This window comes from Python bivittatus, unplaced genomic scaffold (assembly GCF_059951505.1).
Source record: "Python bivittatus isolate LINGU-HERP-01145 unplaced genomic scaffold, Pbiv_v1 ctg000580_np1212, whole genome shotgun sequence".
Classification (NCBI taxonomy): Eukaryota; Metazoa; Chordata; class Lepidosauria; order Squamata; family Pythonidae; genus Python; species Python bivittatus.
The window spans coordinates 31,604,229-31,624,290 of NW_028277087.1; the positions used below are offsets into that span (position 1 = coordinate 31,604,229).

The 20,062-nt window shown below is 39.0% G+C and overlaps 1 protein-coding gene across 3 annotated transcripts in view; it reads right to left on the reverse strand.

The window, feature by feature from the left end:
• Nucleotides 1-239: 239 nt before the first annotated feature.
• TUNAR (transmembrane neural differentiation associated intracellular calcium regulator) overlaps nt 240-20,062 on the reverse strand; it is a 49,970-nt gene continuing 30,147 nt past the window's right edge. For all 3 annotated transcript variants that reach the window (XM_088149877.1, XM_088149876.1, XM_088149875.1), the window contains one exon: nt 240-6,024. In XM_088149877.1, the coding sequence (XP_088006003.1) occupies nt 5,839-5,985 (147 nt within the window). In that variant the 5' untranslated portion in view covers nt 5,986-6,024 and the 3' untranslated portion in view covers nt 240-5,838. The remainder of the gene's footprint in view (nt 6,025-20,062) is intronic.

The following is a 20,062-nucleotide window of genomic DNA, read 5'->3' on the forward strand; positions in this document are numbered from 1 at the left end:
TTGTGCAACCTAACTGAAGAACACAAGGGAGGGGAAGTCTGAAGAGTTTCTCCTCTCCAACTTGGGCAGTCAATATTTTTTATTATTATTATTTACACAGCAATGGGAAATCACAGCTGCCAGTTCTTTAGCTGGTGTTGGCCTTCATTCGCACCGAGTCATCATAGTCCTTCTCCTCCTCCTCCTCCTCCTCCTCCTCCTCCTCCTCCTCCTCCTCCTCCTCCTCCTCAATTTATTGGCTGCCCAACCCCAGTGGACTCTTTAATAATGATTATTATATTATTTATATAGTATATTATCAATAATATTATTAAATTATATATTAAATTACATATAATAGTATAAATTATATTATACATTATATTAATAAATGCTGTTAGAATGATGGATTCTGCCAATCCAATTTTAGGGCCTCAAAGGTTGATTTCCTTTGGACAAATGCTTGGCGTACATGGGCATCACCGAGAAGCCAGCATCAGGGAATATATTTTGAATTTCTGTATATACTCGTGTATAAGCCCATCTGCTGATAAGCCAACCCTCAAATTTTTAACCAAAATATCAAGAAAAATGCACCACCCACAGATAAACCAATTGTGAAAATTAAAGCATGCAAAAAATTTGAGGTCCTGTTTATCTGCAGATGGGCCTATACATGAATGTATATAGGATATATGGGTACTTTAAAAAAGTTGAGGGAAGAATTGACTAAATATATTTGCAGATAAGCCCATCTGCAGATAAGGAGAACTCAAAACATGAGTATATTTTGGCACCTAAAATTCTTGGCTTATCCATGAGTATATACAGTAGTTTAAATCTCTCGGTCCTTCAATCCTAAGGCACTGAAGGCACTAATGAATTATTTTAAGAGATCTGGAAGAACTCATGAAGTAACAGCTAAGAAAGCTACTAAATGTCTCTATCTTCAAAATAGCGGAAAAGGAGAATCCAGAGACCTCTAGACAAGAGTCTCAGATTGGTATCTGAGAAGATTCTAGAGCAGATGCTAAAATGATTTATCTGTAAATATCTGCCAGCCCTTCGAGGTACTCCAGAAAAAAAACCAAAACCATGAGTACTAACACTTACTTTATTGTAAGGTTACAGTAACAGTCTTGCAAGTCTGAAAATACTTCTCATTTCCCTTGCCTTTACTTTCCAGAGAACTAGGGAGGGTCCCTTCTTAGATGCTTTCTCCACCCCCATTCCTTCTATGGGCTGAGATACCTCTTGTCTGACCATTGTCAAGGCTGTGGCTCCTCCTCCTGTCTCTCAAGGTCATTCTCACAGCCCATTACAGTATCCTGAAAACAGTAGTGTAATTACCAGAAGTCAACATGATTTGAAAGTGCTGGACAATCTCCTCTTTTTACTTGTAACTACTTTAATGGATTAAGGGAAAGCTGTAGATATAATATACCTTGATTTCAGCAAAGCATTTGTCAGAGTACTCCATGTCATTTTGATTAGCAACTTAATTAAGTGTTGGATGGATGGCTTTAGGGCTAGGGTTATAGCAAGTTAATAGCATGGCAACTCAGTAATTTCAATGGTTACTTGTCAGTTTAGAGAAAGGGATTGAATTGGCTAAAAGTTCAGTTTTACTCTTCAATATTTTTATTAAAGACTTGGATGAAGAGATGAAGGAAATGCTTATCAGATTTGCAGATGACACAAAACTAGTATGAGATATAATATGCTAGAAGATAAAAATAAAACTCAAAAGGATCTTGATAGAGTGGAAAAATGGGTTGAATATAGCAGGATGAAATGTAATAGAGACAAATGCAAAGTTCATTCCTTAGAAGAAACAAACAAATGAACAGGCATAATATGGAGCTTAGTAATAGTACTTCTGGAACAGGCATAATCTTGGCTTAGTAATAGTACTTCTGAAAAAGATAGTAATTGACAGCATATGAGTCAGCACTGTGATGTGGTTGCAAAAAGAGCAAATGCTATTTAGGCAGTTTCAACAGAAATATAGATTCACCATCAAAGGAAATAATCATTTCACAGTACATGGCATTGGTCATCCCCAAACAATTGCATCCTATTCTGGGCATCACATTTTCAGCAGGATTCAGAGAAACTGGAATAAGTTCAGTAAACAGTAGTGAGAATAATCAGGGGACTATAAACTATTATGAAGAGAGATTGAAGGAGTTGCTAAGTCCTGAGAAGAGAAAACTGAGGGGCACATGATAGCACACTCACAGTGCCTGAAAGGATGTCACATAGATGAAAGGGAAGTCCTGTCCTCTGTCATTTGAGTGCAGAGCATAGATATTAGATTTCAGTTAGTAAGGCAGATTCAAACTTTCCAATATTATGTTTGACAGTAGAGCCCATTAACCAGAGATGGGTCTTCCTGTTCATTAAATTTGTTCAAGCAATGGATAGAGAGCCATCTGTTTGAGATGCTTTAATTGCATCCCTGCGGTAAGCAGGAGATAGAACCAGCAGTGTCTGCAGGAGGGGGTCAAAATAAGCAAGAGGGGGGACATGGTGTTGAGATCCAAGCCCAAGCCCTTTTGTAAGTGCATGTGATATCAACACATAGAAAAGCAGCAGGGCTTAGAGCACAATGCCACATCTAACATATTGCCTGTCTGAGTTTCCCCCTTCCCCTACTCTGTAGACATCACTGGGTAGGACTCAGTGGCCTAAATTTCCTCTTTCAACTCTACAGTCCTATGGGTTTACTCTGTCTAAAGATGACCTTGACAAACCAAAAGTTCTAGTTAACAGACTTAGATAGCAAAGGATGGGAAATTTGTCCATTTCAGTCTCTGAAAAGCTTTTATCATTTGAAAAAAAATACATAGTATTAAAAAGACTCTGAGATGAAAATAGCTGAAAAGGTTGGATTGAAAAAGACATAATTTCTCACCATTGGCTATGCTGGTGAAGGCTGATGGGATCTGAAGTTCAACAATCTCTGAATGCTTAATTGACCATCCAGAGGTTCACAGTAAAGTTAAAAGATGTTCATTAAAAATAGGTATTGCACAGGAAATTTATCTACTGAGGATGCTCCTAATCCAAGTCAGTAGCAAGAAGTGGTAGTAGACCGAGATGATTCAGTCTTTTAGATATATGACTCTTGACTCCAAATTTAATTTCAGAATTAGATGGCCCAACTGAATAAAGCACAAATCTGCATTTGGAAATTTGAAACATAAAGTATTTATAACATGCAGTTCTGAAAGCATTATTAAAAGGCTTCTGCATTTTAAAGTTAGGAGTTTCTGTATATTGTTTCTTTCTAATGCCCCAAATTTATCTGGGAAAATTCCAAAAAGAATAGTGAATCAAAGGAATTTATCTACCCAAGACTTTTAAATCTGGAATCCTGCATTGAACAAAAGGTTTGACTTGATAGTCCTTGGCTCTATGTCTCTATAATCTTCTTGAGTTTACTGTGATTAATATGCCATTTTCCCCCAAATCCCTTCTTGCTCAGTGCCACAGTTTGTTCTCCAGATTCTGGTATTTTCACATCACCTTAAAATCTATATCCTACCCAAGCATTTACAGGCCATCTCTATATAAGCCTACTCAGAAATAAGTATATTGAACTCATTGAGGCATATTTTCCAAGATGGAGGATAACATTGGTGCAATCCCATATTCACTGACTGTGGATCAAGATCTGATGAACTTCATGGGGCTTAATTCTGAGCAGACATATATAGGAGTGCACAGTTAGTCATTAAGGTGTTCGTGAAAATGGGGCAATTATTGAATGAGGACGGTTCATCTATCACATTCCCATTTCTCTTGCCTTTGCCATTTCTCTGTTGATAAAGTTCTAACCATGAAACAAGTTAGAAGATCATCATGAATTCCAGTTCTATCTCCATTTTAATTTTATTCTACCTTACCATCCTAATCTAAAGCTAGGCATATAATCACAGGGGATGCAGCACAGTGGCTGAAAACAAGAGGGCCACTCACTTAATTGCTAAAGGCTCGTGCAGGAAAAAAGTATCATTCCTTTTTCTTCTTGTCATCCTGCAATTGGATGAAAAATGATTCACTTTAGAAATTTCATTCAAAGGAGAAGAGAATTTTGGTGAAATTTTCATTGGCTGAATGGGCAGTCTTTGTACTTGCTTAGCAGATCGAGGAGTGTGTGGAAGCATCCCACAGAATCATTGAGCAATCACTAGTCTGCTGCCTCCCTGACTTCCTGTGCTTTGCTCTGCATAAAGTGGAATTCCTTGCATGGGACTTTTTCAATAGTCTTCAGAGGAATGGAAGAGTGAGTAACTTAAACAACATCAATAGTAGCCCTCTCCATCTCCTCTTATATTAAAAACCCAGAAGTGAAATTTAAACAAATTCACAAGCACCTTGAGAAAAAGGTAGAAAAATGAAAGGCTCTTTTGACAAGTAAGAAAGCTTTTGGGAAATTGCAAGGCAGATTTTGGCATTGAGTGACAGATTGGTTATGGGTATTAATTCTTAGTGACCACATAGATAGACCTTCTGTAGGATAATCTGCCCATATCTTCACCCTCCAGGTCTTCCTACAATATACCCATCACCACTATAATTGAGTCCATCCACTTTGTTGCTGGTCATCACCTTCTTCTCTTTCCTTCCACCTTTTCTAGCATTATGGACTTCTCAAGGAAACTTGGTCTTTGCATAATGTGTCCAAAATATGATAATTTGAGCCTGGTCATTTGTGCCTCAAGTGAGAATTCTGGATTGATTTGTTTTATGATCCATTTGTTTGTTTTCTTTGCTAACCATGGTATTCTCAGGAATCTTCTCCAACCCCAAAGTTCAAAGTGTCAATGTGCTTTCCAACTTGCTTCCTCAAAGTCCAACTTTCACTTCCATAGAGTGCCAGAGGGAAAATCATTGCCTGCACAGTTCTAATCTTTGTAGACATAGACACACCATGGCATCTGAGTATCTTTTCCAAGGCCTTCATGGCGACTGTACCGAGTGCTAGTGTGCAGTGTATTAAATTAATTAAATTAAATTATTAAATTAATTTTTCACTGTGCTCTTGACTTCCATTAGCATTAGATAAAAGCGGACGTTATACATGCTGTTTTGAAAGATGTGTGGTGGAAAGGATGGCAGGCAGGGGAAAAATAGTTATTTCATGGAACAGATCTAGGTTGATCAAATAATGTAAACATGGCCAAAGGGTTTACCTCATGCTAAAAATATAGCACATTTATTAAAAATATATATTTATAAACATTGGTATGAATGGACATTGATGTCAAGATAACGAGAGAAGAGGAAAAAGAAGTGTTGTTACTTACTTTGTTCAAAGTTTTATCTTTTGTTTGCTCAGGTAACTCAGCAGAATCCATCTTTCCCTCCCTGCTTCCCATATGTGATTACACCATACAAGTTCACTTGAAGCTAAAAAGCCCACTTGCCACAACCTAACTAGAACCCCAAAGAGAAGATGTGACCTAATGAAACACAAAAGACAGCTACCTTGCTATCTGTGGAACATATTTTGGCATGGAAATGCTATACATTTGTCACTATTATCATAGTGTCCAGTCTTTGGCTGAACTGAAATGCTTTTTCCCAAATCAGAGATTTACATATTTGCAGTCATTTCTCTAGAACGAATGAAAATAGAGAAAGGGGTGGAAAAAAGAGAAAGTTTTCTTTTAACTATAGGGAACAAAAATCTGGCTCAGTTAATTGTGTTTCAGCCTCCACCATTCACAAGCAATCCTTTTGTGACTACTTGATATACTAAAGAGTCATTTCTCAGGAAGTGGTGAATCAGCAGTCAACAAGTTTGCCAGTGTCTCTTCCCAGTTGTCATCACCAGTTTGCCCTAGCAACTCACAACGTTGTATAGATGTACACAAAAATGATCACAATGAGGTTTAGAATTGTCCCAATAATCCCCAGCAGGGCGAGGATGGACTCCTCCTTGCTCTCCTTCTCTTGGTTTCCTTTTTCTTCTTCATTTCCGCTAGTGATTACCATCTTGTTTGCCAATTTCTCAAATGTTCTTCTCAGAGTAACCTACAGTTTGGAGAAAGAGAGTGAAGGCTAATTGACCATTTCCAATCAGAACTTATGATAGGATTACAATACACTTCCCCACCCTGGTGCTTTCCAGACCAACTAGGATCACTCCTCTCAGATCTGACAGTCAATGACCATTTTCTGCACCCAAAATAAAAACATTCCTTACTCCCCATCTGAGTAAGCAACACAGTGCTCTCGCTACAGATTAGACCTAAATGCTTGGAGGAGGCTGAAATTATTCTGAGGGATGCTTGAAACCAGAATGGAGGCTCCAGGTTATCTGCCCCTGTTTTAAATGCAAATACTAAGCCCTTTGAGCCAAGCCTTAGCTGAGAAAGGAATTAAGGTTGTATATTGCCAGCTTTGGTTAGATCACTGAACTGCCACTTTTTATATCAGCAGCCATTTCCAAATGCTTTTCAAATCCAGCCCCACATTTTGATTTCAAAAATATGTATCCTGTAAAGCTCTAAAGGAACATGTGACCATGGCCAGGAACAGATGGCAGAGCCCCCACAAAAAACAAACTTGGAGGCTTGTTTTCCCACTATGCAGGCTTGCCTTCCAGCCAAGAAAAAAAAATGGTCTGGCCATGGTTTTGTTTATTTCTTCTGTTGGACTTGCAAGCCAATTCGTTTTAAGATAGTTTCCCATCCACCTCCTCTTTTTGCATAGTTATAGATACTGCGGGGGGGGGGGGGGGACAGAATCAAGACAGCACCACTACTGTGCAATTGATGCCTGTAAAAAAGGGGCAAGTCTTCAGTTGTGTGGTTGTAGCTGGCATCTTGATTTTTTAATCCCCCTGCAGAGGGTTTTTTTAATCTCCCCTTGCAGAGATACATCGGTCCAGGGTTGATAGCTTGCCACAGTTCATTTGGTCCCAATGTTTGCAGGCAGTCAAGCTCCCCAATATTATTTTCAACCTTGAGATTTTCCCCTCTTTTTTAAAAATACAGTAAAATAAACTATTAAAAAAGTGTGCATATATTTTGATAATCTTATCACATCTTTTTGAGTTATAACATGTATAGCCCTTTCCACAAAAAAGAAAGCCCCCCCCTCAAAAAAAAAAAAAGCATTACAAGCCCTGTAGTTCTTGGCCTCACCAAAAAATGAACACAGTGTGCCTCATACCCCTTGTCAAGGCTAAATAGAGATTTATTATTTCTATCAAATGGGAAGTCCACTCTGTAGATACGCAAAGCATTTTAAGAATAAAACTTAAGATACAAAAAAGATCTTTTTTTAAAAGAAAAGATTTAAAACAGCAGCTTTAAAAAAGACAAATAATAAACAGGAAGTTAAATCCACAAGTTAAACAGCCAGACTTTGCAAACAGGAAGAATTAAGCCCCAAAGCCTTCCTTGAAATAACCCAGGGTTCTGTTAGCACCTCCCTAGAGAAATGCATCGCTAGGGAAGTTAGCCTACCTTCTCAGCAATGCACTTTACAAAGCTGGGTCAGAAATTCTTGTCCGAGGGCCCATAGATAGAACCAAGAATGCAGTTTGTGAAGCCATGTTGCCATGACCTTTGTCAGTTATTAGGTCTACGCAGACTGACTAGGATTTGTTTCAGTGAGATGCTTTGCCTTATGGAGGTTCATCATTGCATATCAACAGGATAAGGCAGGACCAATATTCCTCAATAACTGGCTTTGCTTCAGGGTCAGAGGTATCTGCACACATGGAGTGCAAACACAGAACCCTCTGTTAGCCAACTAAGTGGCGCAACCATGGTTACTCCTTGCTCAGAAGGCTGGCTAGAATTTTCAGGGCTGAAGTCTAGACTGGGAACTTGAAAACAAATCTCTCTCTCTCTCTTTAATTTATAGGCTGCCCACTCAAAATGACTCTGGGAGGCATACGGATTAAAAACATAAAAAGTTGAAACAACAGTCAAAATTGTAAAAAGAAAAGATGACTGAACAGACAACAAACACAATAAAAGCAAAACCAACCCACAAAAGCATACAGTACCTTTAGGCTCATCTAAAAGAAAGTAGAGTTGGGGCTATTTGGATATCTTGGATGCTGTTCCAGAGGGCAGGTGCCATGACAGAGAAGGCATGCCTCCTCGGTCCAATCAGAAGCTGCCACTTGGTAGATGGGACTCAAACCACTTAGCTCTGTCGGATCTTACAAGATAGGTAGGCACCACAGGAAAAATAAGGTCCTTCAAATAACAAGGCTCTATGCCATGAAGGGTTTTAAAGGTGTCAATCAGTGCCTGAATTGCACTCAGAAATCTACTGGTTAGCAGTGCAGCTCACATAGCAGAGGTGTTACATGGCATATTGTAGCATGCCCATAACTCCCACATACCACATTCTGGGCCAGTTGAAGCTTCTGAGTGTCTTCAAGGCAGCCCATATAGAATGCATTGCAGTAATCTATATAAGAGGTGACCAAAACATAAGAAATTGTAAGTAGCCACCACCGCAGCCCATTCCAGGAATGGGCATAATTGGCACACAAGATGGATTTGTGCAAAGACTTTCCTGGCCACAACTGTCACCTGCTCTTCATGCAGGAACTGTGAGTCCAGGATGATCCCCAAATTGTACACCAGTTTTGTCTGGGGAGTGTTATCCCATTCAGAACTAAGGATGGAACAAAAGGTCCATGAATCCAGAGCCACATGGACTTGTCAGGGTTGAGCCTGTCCCTACCCATCCAGGCCCTCACAGCCCCCAAGCACTGTGATTAGACTTTGACAGCATCACTTGGTTGACCAGGGTTTGAGATATATAACTGAGTATCATCAGCATATTGTTGATATCTGACCATGTCAATAGATGACCTCACCCAGCAACTACAAACCCTATGGTACCCCAAAGACCAAGGGTTTAGGGTCTGACTTCTCTTCCCCTGTCAACATGACTGGAATGGACAATAGAGAAAGGAGAACTACTGTAACACATGCCTCCCCCTCCCATAGTAAGTCCAGAAGGATACCATGATCAATAGTATTAAAAACTGCTGAGAGATCAAAAAGAATTAAACAGATATACCATCCCTGTCTCATCTCTGCTGAAGGTCATCAGCAGATATGACCAATGCCATCTCCATACTATGCCCAGGCCTGAAACCTGACTGAAAAGGGTCCAGATAATCTGCTTCATCTAAAGTCCCTTGGAACAGCAAGCCAACCACCTTCTCAACAAAGTCTCAAAGACTGGATGAACATTGTCCAGACCTGTTGGTCCAGTGATGGCTTCTTGAGGAGTGGGCACAGTACCATATCCTTCAAGGTGGGTGGGACCACCTCTTCCCTTCACCATCACATAGACCTAACTACCTGTTACCTCTCTGGAGGCCTTGATCAACCAATTTATTATGGATCCAATAGACAAGTGGCTGAGTTAACACAGCTGAGAATCTTATCCATTTCATCAGGAGTTAGAGTATTAAACACTTCCCAGGTAAGAGGACAAAACTGTGCCTCAGTTACCTCAAGTGGACCTGCCCAGTAGCTGTCCAACTCTGAGTGAATCTGACTGACTTTATCGGTCTAGATGCCTAGAATATTCCTCACAGCTTCCTCTCTAGACAGTCTTTCTCCTCCAGCCCTCAGATCCAGAATGGCCCTTCACACCATGTGCTGCTTAAATGCTTGCTGCTTCATTCCCGAACACCACCTAGATTATGCCTCCTGCCCCATCCAATAGTAGTAGAAGAAATGACTAGTCCAGACAGGAGTATTTAAAAAAGTAATACCCCCTCTGTAAGCAGGCAAGATGACTTCCAATCACAGCAGCTAAAGACAGAATAGAAACATTCAATACACTTTTATCTGGAATAACCATGTTTCAGATCGTATTTAAAACCATCCATCCCTGTTTTGATCTGTGTCCAGACAAAACATCTGAAATAGGCAGAGATCACCTGAAACCAGCAGTTCCACATACAGAACAGTTTATGCCTGGAAGGTTTGAAACATCCCTACAGCTTTACCTTTTGAGTTCTCAATCTGAGTGTGATTGAACTCTATTATTTAGATGTTCTAAAATCACATCATGTTTGGACAGGATTAATTCCTCAAAACAGGTCAACTGATAAAAAAATTTGCCAGGGTTTCTTTTTTTTGGGGGGGGGGGGGAATGAAATAACAAGCATTATAAGGGAACAAAGTCAAATTTGTAAGTTAATGTGGAGGGAGGAGGATTAACAGCAACCACCTGGAATGAACAACATGAGGGCTGGTAAAGGATGTTTGAGTGTAAAAATTGCCTGTCCAAGGTCAGTGTGGGAGATCTTGGATTTGTCACAATTTTTCACTTCCTCCCTTCTATCAAGTCTGTATTTCTTCTTTGTTAATCAGTCAGGCCAATAACACACTGTCTCATTACCAAAATATGACAAAGGAGGGCACCAATTTGGATTGCCCATATTAATTTGCATGTAGAGATAGACATTGAGAAATGATGGGGAAATGCATTGTTTTCTATCTAAATTACAACTTAGATAGAAAATAATGTGTCTCCCCATCACTAAAACTATGACGGAATAGGCTGTGTACCTGCTCAGTCTGCTTTCCAGGACCAACTGTTAACTGGCAACTTCCAGCCCTTAGGCTTTTCTATCTGAAAGCTTTTAAAAGCTGGACTTACATTGGGTACTCTTTCCATTTATTTTGTTTGCCTTTTAATACAAAACAACCTAACTCATAATTTTTGAACTAAAATATGAATGATAATATAACTGTCCAATGTTTGCAGTTCTCTGAATGTTGAAATGGAATTCTCCAATTTAAAAAGATGTATAAAGCTTTGTAAACTAGGGAAAATTGTTTATAAAATGCATATTCTAGTGACAATTGGACAAAAAAACATCTACATATGTGAAAATGTATATAAAATACATATATTAGCACAAAGTAAAATTACCTATAAAATGAACACATAGGAGAATTATTCGCAGCACTGTATATATGTGGAGAAATATAAACAAAAATATGAAGGAATTTGCATCAAGATTTAAAACAAAAAACAAAAACAGAATCTACAAACTGATGTAGGACTAGCATTTTTAATAGAATTAGAATTCCTTACTAACTGTCTTCCAAATATTGACATAATCCTCTTTGATGTTTTAAATCAATTACTACTTTCATATTTTGATATGTTATTTTTGTTGTTCTGGGAGCTGTTTTGTCTTTCATATTAATGCATTTTAAAATAATATTTTAATTATTATTTATCATGGCTATCTAGAACAGTGCTTCTCAACCTCAGCAACATTAAGATGTGCAGACTTTACCTTCCAGAATTGCTGGCTGGGGAATTCTGGGAGTTGAAGTCCACACATCTTAAGATCACTGAGATTGAGAAACACTTATCTAGAATAATGAGGAAGATAGATTTGATAACAATGAAGTTGTAGAAAGAAACCTGTGGTCAAAGGGTTTTCAAGGCAATATGTTACATGGTTAGTATCCTTTATGAAGTGCTCTCTGTTTACTGAATAAAGCATTTACTTTCTAAATTAACAATCACAGTCATGCTTTTAATGGGCGACAGTAATACTTCTTCCCACCATCGATTTTTTCTGGCACAAGGGCAAGTCACAGCTTTTTTGATTAGTTGGCATCACTAATCCTCTGATATCTGTTATTTACCTTCTTTTGCAGTTAGTAATTCTTGTTGACCATCAGGCTGCTGGTGCTTTCAATAGTGTGTGACAACTAGAAAATAAATGTCTCCCACAGGGAGATTAGTTTATAATAAATGCTTCATTTGCTAAACTTTTATTTTTCCATGAAGCTTTTACATGTACAAGGAGGCTCGCAAGGGAACAACAGCAACAACAACAAAATGATGACACTGTAGCTCAAATTCTAAAAAAATGATAACCCTCTTCAGCAGCACAGATCTCTGCACAATCCAGGACCCTCATCAAGCAGATTTCCAGGCATTTAGGAAAATGCAAATACAGCTTTCCTTCAGACTTGCAGCTGGATGTTTGGAGGCCAGGGAGAAAAAGGAGATGGAGGCAATGAGCATGCTGTGTGCTCTCCATAATTTGGAGCCCTCTACAAGTACAACTGAATGTCTGAAGAAGGCAGGTGTTGCTACCAGATGTAGAAATGAGGTCAGGAAGGTGAGAGAAGACCATGGGGTTTTTAAGGTACAATCCTATAACCATCTAGTAAAAGTAGGACATCCTGCTATTTTATTTTCTCAACTCTTACCTTCCTAACTCCAAATTCTGCTTGGTCTTGATGCTTTTAGCTTGATGCATTTAGCTTTTCTAAATAATATTATTATTATTCGGCCTGAAAGTTTCAGCCTTCTTTATAAAGAACAACCAATGCCTCAATTTCCTGTACTGCCTCAGCTGGCCTTTGAGATTGTATCCGTGCATCATTTTCCAGTCCATTCTGTAAATGGGCTGTAGTGGCATGTCTTTGTGCAGGCACACCCTGCCAACCTGCAATAATAATAGTAATAAGAGAGCCAGTTTGGTCTAGTTGGTTAAGATACCAGGCTAGAAAGCAGGAGATGGAGAGTTCTAGTCCCACCTTAGGCATGAAAGCCGGCTGGGTGATTTTGGGCCAGTCACTCTCCCTCAGCCCAACTCACCTCACAGGGTTGTTGTTGTGGGGAACATAGGAGGAGGAAGGAATACGTTTGCCACCTCGAGTTATTCATAAAAATAATAAAGCTGGGATAAAAAAAATCTAAAACAATAATAATAAGCTCAGAAGGAATTGTGAAGTACTCTGAGAATCTAAAAGCCTCTTTTGCATGGAAAGAAAACTTTCAGAAAATTGGAAAATGTAATTCAGCATGGGGTTTATAAAGACAATGGATTGGAAAGGTCTATTTTACCATTTGAATTAGAACTTCATGCAAAATAACAACAACAACAGCAACTTTCTCCTCCTGCAACCCCCTCTGCAAACTGAAGTATAAGAACTGCCTAAGACCTTACCTAGAATGGTGGTGAAGCTTGTACAGTGGTACCTCTAGGTACGAACTTAATCCGTTCCGTGACTCTGGTTGCAACTCGAGTTGGTTGCAAGTCGAGGTAAAGTTTCCCATAAGGTTCAATGTAAATACGGTTAATCCGTTCTGCCCTCCAAATTTGGTCGCACCACGAGGCAAATTTCCCCATAAGGTTCAATGTAAATACGGCTAATCCGCCCTCCGAATTTGGTCGCACCCTGAGGTACATTTCCCCCATAAGGTTCAATGTAAATATGGCTAAACAGTTCTGAAACATATGCATTTTATTTTAAAACCTCAAAAACATGAAAAAAAAGTACAGTACAGCACAGTATGAAGAGGGAGAATGGGTTGGGGAGGCAGTTATTGTTTGGAGGGAGAGTCCCCCTCCAAAGGGACATTGGGGAGATCTCCTTCAGGGGTTTCCTCTCTACTTTGTCTCTTAGCTGCAGGCTCAGTTCTGGGAAAAAACCTGTCTAAAGTCAGTTGCCAGCCTGCTCTGCATTTTCTTTGGAGCCATGCTGACAAGCACACCAAAAACCTTCCAAACGCCACAAAACACACCACAAGCCTCACCGAACGTCTCCTTGCTACCGCGATCTTGCCCACAGGAAGCCGTGACCGCGTGGCAGCAGGGCAAATGGCCACGGATCCGGTTCGTAGCTCGAGGTGGAGTTCGCAAGTAGAGGTAAATTTTTGGGGCCGGAGCTGGTTGTATCTTGAAAAATTCATAACTAGAGGTGTTCGTAACTAGAGGTACCACTGTACAAGCTTTTTCTGAGCAGCCACTGGCTTCCACTCAAAAGTTCTTAGGTTCCACATTTCTCTTCTCATCCAGCTCTTTAAAGTAATTTCTGTATCTCACCCACTGGACAGTTTCAGTGAGCAAGAACACGCCAGTCTAAACCCACTGAGAATCACATTGTACAATCAAACCCCTCAAAAGATGGATTTCAGAAGGAAGGAGGCAATTAAAAAAATGTAATGGGGTTAATTAGACTCAGGCTTCATTGTAGAACCATAGAAGAAAATAAAATAGGGCAAGAGAGATGTGCTCTGCTTCAGCAAAAAGGTCATGTTGCTTTCGTTATATTCTTCAACTCACAGGCAGAGTGGCCAGGAAGTATGAGAAAATTACAGGTTATCAGAGAAAAAGCAGGAGACTTTATTGCAAATTAAAGAATTGTTTTTGGGTCAGAGATTCTGAGATCTCATCACAGTGAACATTTTTTTTTTTTACCAAAAACTGAACAATATTTGCCTCTTCAACAGTAGGCTTACTCTTTGGATCTGGCTGATATTTCTTCAGGTACCAAGGCAAGCAGAGATATAAGTCCTTAAAATATTTTCCTACTTCTTTTCTTTATCCATTATTTATTTAAATCTGCTTTTCCCAACTTCCACTTGTACTGGGACTATTACTACAGCCAGAATTCCCATAAAGTCTTTGTATTGTGCTAAAGTAACTGATCTCATATGGATAAGAGTTCTCTATTTCAAAGGTGCTTTATCTGGTATAGGTCTGACCTACCAGTTAATGTTTCTGCTACAACCTTTCCCTCCTGTGAGCCTTGCGATGAAATGCAATTGAATGGGTGCAGAAATCTTCTTTATATTAACCTAGTCTATTTGTCCGTCTAAGTCAATACTGGCTACTCCAATGGGAGTGATTTTCAAGTGTCTCTGCAGAGAACTGTCCTCTCCTGTTACCTGAGCTTTTTACCTGGGGATTCCAAAGATTAGACTAATGACTTTCTGCACATGAAGTATGGTACATTTCCATTCATCAATGGCTCTTGAAAAAACAGCAAGTAAAGCCAGAATAGACTGGATGTGGCTTTTGGTTGCTAATCAGTCAATCAGTCAATCAATTAATAAATCCATAGCTACACTGAAGAGAATCTCCTGAGCCACTCATTGACTATGTATAGAAAAGCTGAAGTTTCTTTGGCAACAAAGGCTTACATTTCATCTGGATCCCAGCAGCTATTAACCCTGCGAGCAGCTTTAAAGAAAGTGTGAAATAGAAGAGAAGGACAAGAGTTCTGAGTGTGGCAGAAGGGTGCACAACCAAAGGTCATCTGGAATTAAAGCAATCTGATGATCCCACAGATCAAGCAGTCAAGGATAGCTTTTCCATTTTCTCCAGATTTTTATTTAATTCAGGCTACACTATTTATGGTTATTTTTGGTAGCCAAGGACTGCACAGAGATGCCAAGGAGAAATGTACAAAACTTGTTCTGGGTCTCAAAATGTTTTGACCTGAAAACAGCCATTTTGAATACTCTGAACTCAAAAGTGTGTGTGGGTGTGTGCGTTTGTGTATCTCTCTCTCTTTATTCCAGAAGTTGTGTTTCAAGTTTGAAACTTTTAAAAAGATGTTGTTTTGTTCTCACCTCAGAATGAAACTTGTCTATCTCAAGTCACTTCATTCCAAGTGTCCCCATTCATAAGAAACAACACTGAAACCAGCCATTTCAACCTCAAACCTGCCATTCTTTTATTGTTAAATGGATAGCTTTGAGTGCTCCAAATTCAAAATAAAACATGCATTTTCTGAGAGTTTTTTTTAGATAAAAACAAAATTTGAGCCAATTCAGGTTTTATTCTCCACAGCCAAGCTATTTTGTTCAACCTGCAAAAAACCCCAAAATGTCCTATATTATACACATACTTCATGCAAAGTCCTCAAAAAGGAATAGCATACCTAAAACAGCAAAATTCCCCCTCCCACAAATGCCCCAGAAATAACCACTGAATAGATTTCACCAAACATTTTGTTTAGTTTAGTGCTGAAAATGTGTGGAAAATTTCACTGCTGCTTATTGACTATTTGTTGCTGAATTTCAATGGCACAGTCCAGGAGTTTTTCATAAAAAAGACTCTGTGCCATTGGCCCTGATTTATTTGATAGAGTTGCATTCTGCTTTTGAAGGCAAAAACAGATTTTGAAAACCAATGTAGTTACATAATATAACACTTAAACACCAATTAATTAAGAAACCTAGTATTCTGAGTGTGTCAGTACACTGCATGTAACTCCTAGTTGGTGAGATGTAGGCAACAATATCTTGGCTTGCAAGGTAGTTTTTAGATTAGAGATCCTAGCTTGCATAAAATAGTATAAGCAAGCTTGAGGTGAAACTGGGCTCTGGTTTCATTAATGGTGTTCTAGTCAAATGTACCATAGCTAACCAGTGTTTGTACAGTTCGTACTATGTTCATACTCTTAGCAGAGAATGTATGTCAGAAAATATGAATTGGTGTAATCTAGAGTGCTGTGGATGTGCATGAAAGTGGAAATTTATAGTTTGGTAATAATTGCATATTAGTGTGGGGAAACTATTTGCTACATCTGGAATGAACGTGATCTGTGGAAGAAGCTATTCCATTAAATGACATGAATGGATGAGTGGGAATGAAAGGAAAGAGAAGAGAGACTCAGTGAGAATTGTGATTGCTCAGTGAGTATTTGCTTTTAAAAATGTTTGTTTCAAATACATGGTTTAAGCATAAGTCTAATTAAAAGCACATGAGTCAAGGCAATTAATAAAATAAAATAAATGAAATTATTCGGGATGAAACTGAAATGAGGGAATGCTGTAAGGAATAGTTCAGAGATTTCTATGGGATATAGATAGTCCTCACTTAATAACCATTCATTTAGTGGCTGTTTGAAGTTATGATGGTGCTAAAAAAAAGTGACTTATGACCAGTGCCCAAAGCTACAACCATTGCAATGCCCCCGCAGTCACGTGATCATGATCCGGGCACTTGGCAACCAGTTCACACTTACAATGGTTGCAGCATCCCGGGGTCACGTGATCACAATTTGCAAGCTTCCCAGCTGGCTTCTGGCAAGCAAAATCAATGGGGAACTGCATGATTCACTTAATGACCATGCAGCTCACTTAATGACGAGTGACTCACTTAACTGCCACCACAAAAAGTTGTAAAATTGGGTCTGGTCACAATGATTTCCTTAATGACTGCATCGCCTAGTGACCTAAATTCCAGTCCCAATTGTGGTCATTAAGCAAGGACTATGTGATGGACTGGATTGGTGGGAGGGGAGTAAAGAATGTGCTCTCATCTCCAGAGGAGCGAGGAAGAGATAAGCGGAGGAGACTGGCACCTCCTTAAGAAATTCCATCGGTGTGAACTGGCTGAGCCTGGGAACTGGTTTCATTCTGGGAAGATTCTTGTTAAGGGGTTGTAGCTAATAAACCTTGCTGGATTGATTCTGCATGGTCTCCTGGAGTTCCTTGGGTTAGGCCTGACATCAATCTTCCCAGAATGAAACCGGTTCCCAGGCTCAGCCAGTTCACACCGATGGAATTTCTTAGGGAGGTGCCAGTCTCCTCCGCTTATCTCTTCCTCACTCCTCTGGAGATGAGAGCACATTCTTTACTCCCCTCCCACCATTCCAGTCCATCACAGACTACCTGTAAAGTACTAAAGAACAGAGTTCCAGTTAATGCTATCAGTGTTAATATTTGAGACAAAAATAATGAAAAGGAAGTCATAAATGCTTTGAAAAAGCTGAAAAGTGATAAGGCTGAAGGTATAGATTGCTGAACTGGAAAAATGTTTAACATGTTTGTGAAGGCTGCATCTGTGCCTGACAATTGGAAGAATGCCATTATTGTTCTTCTATACAAAAGAAGAAAGATAACAAGAGTAAATTTAAAAATTGCAGGAGGCTTGGTTAAATGTATCTTGGTGGGTGTTTGAAAGGGAACAAGAAATGACAATGAGCAAAATTTCAAAGTGCAGCATAGTTTTATGAAGGTTGAGTATACATATTTTTGCTCTTCAGCAGATCACGTCAGAAATGTGCAAATATGAGAAAGGAAGTTTACTGAATGCTTGTTGATTGATTCTGAGAAAGTGTATAATAAAGTGAACAGGCTTGAATTTTTGCCACAAACATGGAGTTGAAGATCGGTTGTTGAATGGGATAAGAACAATATCAGATGGAGATAAAACATGGCTGCAAATAAATGGGCTGCTTTGTAAATGCTTAGTGAACATTGAGCAGGGAGTCATGCAAAGATGTGTGAAACTCTTGGCTGTTTAATGTATTTATGCAATGTTAGAAGCATGTGGGCTGGGAATGTGAATGTTCTTGTACTTTTCCATGCAGACGAAAATATTGTTGGAAACCAAATGCTTCCCATGTATGATTGAATAAGTAGTAAGATAGCAGTAATTAATGTATTGAAGACCAAGATGGGAAAATGGAGTGAATAATTGCAATTTTTTCACAAATGGCAAAGTCAGTGGATGAATCTGTGTACCTTGCAAGAATATTTACTAAAGACAAGAAAATGGGGAAAAAAATAAGATAGATAAGTGCTTGTACAAATGTAGCAGATGGTATATTGTAGGGAAATAATGTTTGTCAAAATAAATGAAAATGGCTGTATTTAAAAGCGTGCTGTCAGTTTTTTTATACAGAAATGAGAAATAAGTACATTTAATTCAGTCAGAATAAGTATTCTCAAGCATTGTGTATTGTAAATCATGAAGGGAGGGGGTCAAGAATGAATGGTGATGAATGAATGTGGATTGAATCCAAAAGTGAGCGTTTAATACAACATAAATAAATAGAGGTGGTTTGGTCATACAGAGACAATGAATGAGGATCAAATTGCAAAGCAGATTTATGAGGATAGAGTGAATGAGTTGAGAGCGAGGGGAAGACCAGTAAATTTGTGGATGAATGAAAAAGGTCATAGAGAATTTGAAATATGAGAGGTTATAAATTCTGTACCAGCTCTCCCACCCCATTCAGTAACAGTCAACTATCTTTAATGGCAACTATTACTAACTTTAAGTATTTAATGCCTAGCCATGTTTGTTAGTGTCTCTGGGGACTCTCTAGCCTTGTTAGTCCTTGTCTTGGGAAACCTGATAGCAACAGTATGAAAGCATGTTTGTTTGTTAAATTTGTATACCACCTGACTCCCAGTGATTCTGGACAGTTAGTCACTGTCTCCTTCCTTGACACGTTTTGACTTTTCAGTCTAGCTTACAGCTTTGATATTCCTTCAAGGTCTCCCATTGCACAGGCCTAGCTCTGCTTCTTCACTTCCCAACCCAGACAGATTCAGTTAGGTGTTGTCCTTGGTTAAGCAGAGCTCAGTGGACTTGTGAAATTCATCATGTTCCTCTGTATGATGTGTTGCAGATGTTACAGATATGGTTATGATGGCAATCAGGGGTCTGGTTTCTGCCCAATTATATTCATATCTGAGTAGCAACCTGAACATACCATTCTAGACTGTTATAGAGTGGATAAAGGACCTGTAGGGACTGCAAAGCAAGGAAGAAGAGTCTATAGAAGATGTGAAAGGAATTACGATTTTATAAAGTGATTTCATATAAAATATCTTTGTCACAAGACTTTTCTGAATGGATAATGAAGGGTTTAAGACAATGGTGGGTTTCAATCTGAATAATATATTTTGATATATAAGGCAACATGTAAACCATGTCACCTCAAGATTATAATAGGTTGCATCACAGTTCACAATACTACCATGTCCTATATGGTCCTATGAACCTGTGCAAAACAGAAAGAAAAGCAAGATTTCCTATATGAAGTCACTACAGATCTATAATACCTATTAGCATATCTACAGTCATGGTCTCCCTAAACGTTTTGTGCTTGAGTGATGTAAACACTGAGTTCACATTTGATGTAGAATGTTTGCTTCACATCAGCAACTCAACATTTGATGCTCCTTTTAGGGTTGACTCAACTGCTCTAGTTTTCCTTGATTGGAATTGGCAGGGTGATGTGTATAGAATCTACAGCTGTGAGTATATATAAAATAAAGGTATCAGTTTATTTCTTTTGGAAAGGTTACCCTCAAAAGGTTGGCAAGGTCTCTGTCACCTTAGATTGTTTACAGCTCAATGCAACCTATGCATGATAGAGTGACCCAGAGGCTCTTTACTCTTAGGCAGAAGGTCACTAAACTTTAACCATTTATATTTGGCTTTTGAGACTTTGGGAAGGATATAATCATGTATTGTGTTTTTTTCTTGGCTTGTTTTCATGATTCCCTGAAT